Source organism: Cryptomeria japonica, chromosome 9 (genome assembly GCF_030272615.1).
Source record: "Cryptomeria japonica chromosome 9, Sugi_1.0, whole genome shotgun sequence".
In the NCBI taxonomy this organism is placed as follows: domain Eukaryota; kingdom Viridiplantae; phylum Streptophyta; class Pinopsida; order Cupressales; family Cupressaceae; genus Cryptomeria; species Cryptomeria japonica.
The window spans coordinates 675,807,371-675,812,183 of record NC_081413.1 but is presented as its reverse complement, the minus strand read 5'-3'; the positions used below and the strand labels follow the sequence as shown (position 1 = coordinate 675,812,183).

At 38.8% G+C, this 4,813-nt stretch overlaps 1 protein-coding gene across 1 annotated transcript; it reads right to left on the bottom strand.

The window, feature by feature from the left end:
* Positions 1-1,084: 1,084 nt before the first annotated feature.
* On the bottom strand, positions 1,085-1,495 carry LOC131858599 (uncharacterized). Its single transcript, XM_059211891.1, has one exon. It carries the CDS (start codon positions 1,493-1,495, stop codon positions 1,085-1,087), a length of 411 nt encoding a protein of 136 aa, XP_059067874.1.
* Positions 1,496-4,813: the final 3,318 nt, after the last annotated feature.

The following is a 4,813-nucleotide window of genomic DNA, read 5'->3' as shown; positions in this document are numbered from 1 at the left end:
CCTAGAAGGTTAAATAAATAATTGAATATTTAAACAATGGCTCTGAGAATATATGGATAAGCGGCTTAGAGGATTTGAGCAAATAGAAATGACTCTCAATCTGAAGATAAGCCTGCAAGGATCCGGACCTACCCAGATATATATATGCTTGAAAATATATGTATATATATATATATATGTGTGTGTGTGTGAATAGATATATATATATATATATATATATATTTATATATATATGTAAATATATCTATCTCAAGGATATATATATATATATATATATATATATATATGTCTAAAGAAATATATATGTGTATGTATGTATATACATACATTCATACATACATACATCCATACATACATACATACATATGATTCTATATATATATGTGTATGTCTGTATATGTGTATGTATGTATGTATGAATGTACGTATGTGTTTGTGTATGTGTATATATATACACACACACATATATATCCATACATATATATATATATACACCCATATATATACATACACCCATATATATATATATATATATATATATTAGAGAAAGTTTGAGATCACACCAAATCTCCTTATAGATATATATATAAGATTAATGATTATCTGATAGGAGACCAATAATATGAGCATCTGTGGAGGGAGAGCTATTCTGTCCCAGATATTTCTACAAAGGTTCTAGGTTGTAGGAGTGGGAGATTTGTTTGTGTATGTAGATATAAATATATGCCTATAGCATGACTAGATGTAAGGCTAACTTGAGGAGGATCTAGATGACAATTACCAAATACGAGTATAGGGGTGTTTAAAAGAGGGGTCTCTTCACGATCTTGAAGGTGGGGGTACTAACTAGATGGAGAGGAAAGATTAAGATGAAATCAAGGGGTTAAGCCTCGCTGCCTAAGCTGAAGTGTGGGATAACACAAATATGGAAATACTACAATGAGTATATGACTGAATGAACTGTAGGGTTTAGGGGAAGGTTTGAATAGGGAGATAATCCGAGGTAGCTAAGATCCAGGCAAGCGAGATGTGAGGGGAGGGAAGGCATGAGGATGGATACTAGGGAAATGAAGAGGACCTTGTCTTAGGTTGGCATAGAAACGAGCTTGATGCCATCAGCTCCCAAGTTGGCTAGCTCATCCGCCCTTTTATTGCCTTCCCTATAGATATGATTAACTGTAAACCTGTCAAAACCGTTGCATAAGTCTATAGCCTTTGACAGCAAGGTATTAAGTTTCCAATTAGGCATGCTCCCTTTCCTTAGAGCATTGACAATTATAGCCAAATCTCCCTCAATATCTAAGAATTTAACTTCAAGTTTCCTGCATAAGAGCAAGCCTTCCACCAGGGCCATCAGTTCTGCCCAGTTGTTTGTGTTGATGCCAACCAGAGAGGCAAGGGATGCTATTTCTTTGCCTTCCCAGTTATCAACAACACATCCAATCTTGGCTTGCCTTGGGTTGCCCCGGGCAGCCCCATCAAAGTTTAGCTTCATCCACCCTTCACTAGGGGGCTATCATTTGCATGTCGCCCTTGATTGGAGGCTAGCCATAGGGCCTACTCCTACAAAGGGAGGAAAGGACAAGCCCTTCCATCATTTTTTCATCTTTTCATCCCAATAAGATATAGAGGCATTTTTTAGTGAGCCTGAGGTAAGTCTATTGTTCACAAGCTCAGTGACAGCTGACTCTATCTTATTGATGATTCTTAGGACATCTAGTTTTTCATTCTTAAAGAGACGTCTATTTCTCTCTTTCCAAAGTTCCCACATTATGGATGATGGAAGAGCTCTCCATAAACCTTCAAAGAGACAACCATGCCTAAGGAGAGGCCAGGCCATGAGCATCCCTAAGATGGTGTTGGGAAAGGTTGCAAACCATTCAAGTTTATTGGTGAACCAAATCCAACATTGATGAGAAAAGGGATAGTTAAGGAGTATATGATTGGTGTCCTCCTCATCTGCTTCGCAAAGAGGACAACTTCTAGGACCCTCATATCCCATACGCCTAAATTTGTCCGCAGTGAGGAGTTTTCTTTGGATCGCCAGCCAGGAGAAAATACCTACCTTAGGCAGATAGTTTCTATCCCAGCAAAGATTCAATGGAAGCTCTAACTTAGGTCTTAAAAATGCTTTGGATATGTGAGAATACCCATCCTTGGAATTGTATTCCCCTCTTAAGGAGCCCTCCCATACGAGCTTGTCCTCGTCATGACTTAAGACAAAGTTCATAGAATTGAGAATTGACATAAGTTTATGCTTGTCCCTCTCTAGGATGGCTTCATCATCCCTTTCAATCCAATTCCAACCAGCCCCTTCCTTTGAAGGGGAGAGATAACTATTTAGCAAGGGTCCTCTATGTGATTCAAGAAGGGCTCGGGTGACCCCAAAGTCATGGATGTTTTCAATGGCTTTATACCCTCCCCAAGAATCTAACTAGAAGAGGGCTTTGTCCCTAGACCCCAGGTTCCAGGTTAGTCTATCAAAGATAATCTTCCTACAATCGAGCATAAAATTCCAAAGGCAGGAACCTCTGGGAGGGTTGGACTCCCTGAAGATTTGTGGTGCAGGGCACCTAGACATGAACATGATTTTTCCTTTCAAGTTTTTTGTTTTCAGTTTGCATGATGTAATAAGGATGAATGTCAATCATCCATAGGTGTAATTGATCCTTTTTGTGTGGTCAAGGAACTCTAAGGTCATTTTATAAACTTGGAGTTAGCCTTAGTCCACTAGGGCATTTTCTCATATTAATGAGTTTTGGCATTAGGAGGTAGATTTATAATATTTAGTAGTAATTTTAGACATGTTGGAACCATTTAGAAGTCTGAAATTATTTTGGAGTCTTAAAATGCAAAAAAAATGTAAAAGTTGCAAAAAGTTGCTTTGACAACATTTAGCAACTTTGACAACTTTTTGAAAAGTTGTTAAATGATGGTTCTAACTACCCCAACCCCCTCAATTCAGTTTAAACTGATGTAGGACACCTATTTAGGCCCTCACATAGATTCCCAAGGGGTGTGATGAAGTTGGAGCAATTTCTATGGAGAAGACACTTGAAATTTTTGAATAAAAACCAGTTTTCTGAGCAAAAACATGATTGTATGGATTGTAAAATCAAAAAAACAAGTGCATGGTTGCATAGACATGTGAGATACCTTTCATTTGGGTCTGATTTGAATGAATTTGGAGTTGTATTGTGAAATTTATTGAATTTTTTCTAAAACTGCTGTAAAAACCTAGGGTTTTAAGGGTTTTGTGACTAAATGGACAATATCTTGCAATTCTAGAGGTATTAATTCAAACCCCTTTGAAATTTGCAAGGTATGATAATTTATTTTAATATCCCAAATGCTTAGGATCTGGTGAAGGCATTTTCAATGGTGTACTTGCAAGCCCTAGGTTGAATATCCTCATGTATTCAACCACGCAAATCGGTTTATATGGAAGAAATGGTTTAGGACAGCAGTAAGAAAGGTCCTAAAAACAATTGGAACTTGTCTTATAAGGGTGAATATACCTTCCCAATCACTACCCTAGTCTTGTGTACCCATCATTAGACTTTATGCTTGTGTTCCATGCCTAGTTTGGCCAATTAGGCTTGTGAACTGTGTAGGGGTTGGTGGTGCAGGAGTGGATTGAGGCTCTGCCCTTTTGGGAGTTGTGTTGTCACCTTAAAGAGGTCCCAAATCAGTCAAAACAGCAGCAAGTTGTTTGAGAAATTAGTCCTTTGTTACCCGATTTCCAGTTGTGAGACCTAGTAGCCTAGTAGGCCTAAAAAGTGAAGTTGGCATTGTAGGTTTTGGGGAGTCAAACCAGTTGTTGGATTTTGGTTGTTTAGGGTCATAGAAGGTGTCCCTACTACTATTTATCATCAAAGAGTGGATTTGAGGCATTTTCCTTGTTTGAGCCTCATTAGGGGATTGAGTCTCTTAGGCACCTTTTGAGTCTAAGTTGAGTAACCCATAAGGGATTAGGTTTGGCCTTGTGTAGGTCTTAGGCTTGTGTGAGGGTGGTCTTACACTTCCTTTCCAAGAGTGGGTAAGGTAGACTAGGTTGGAATAGTCACCTTTTGAGTCTGAAAGACTGTGAGCCTATTTGACACTTCCTATTGTGTGCACTCTGCATCAAGTGGTATCAGAGCACTACTAAGATCCCAGGTGGTGGAAGATGTCAGAAAATGAAGGCAATGATGGGGATGAATTCCCTCAAAACATTACTAATAAGGAGTTAGCCAAAATGCTCAAGGAGCACCTTGCAAAGACCAAGAAGATGGAGATAGAGTTGGAGAGACTCAAGCAGAGACAAAAAGGAAGTAGGGAAGAAGAGGAGTATGAGGAAGAAGAAGAAGAGATACCTGTATCTCAGTTGGAGAGGTTGAACATACCAGTAGACCAAAGACGTTTCTTGGAGGCTCTTGAAAGAGTAGGAAGAAAGGATAGCAAACTAGATGTCCCAATGTTCATGGGAAAGATGAATGTAGAAGAATGCATGGATTGGGTGGAAGCCTTTGAAAACTACTTTGAGTGTGATGATACACCTGAGAGTTCAAAGGTGAAGATAGCCAAATCAAAGATGAAGGGTCCAGCATTGAGTTGGTGGAACTTCCTGCAGAATGAGAGGGTTGAGAACAACAAGGCACCTATCACCACGTGGAAGAGGATGTTGGTTGAGATAAAGAAGCAATTTGTACCAGAAGACTATGAAGTTGCCCTCCACAAGAAGCTACATAACCTAAAACAAAAAGATATGGATGTCAATACCTATACAGAGGAATTTCACAAACTTACCTTGAAAACCAAAATATCTAAAACT

Bases quoted from the DNA above. Each gene is read 5' to 3' on its own strand.
- LOC131858599 (XM_059211891.1), bottom strand. From the start codon at position 1,495: ATGAAGCTAAACTTTGATGGGGCTGCCCGGGGCAACCCAAGGCAAGCC.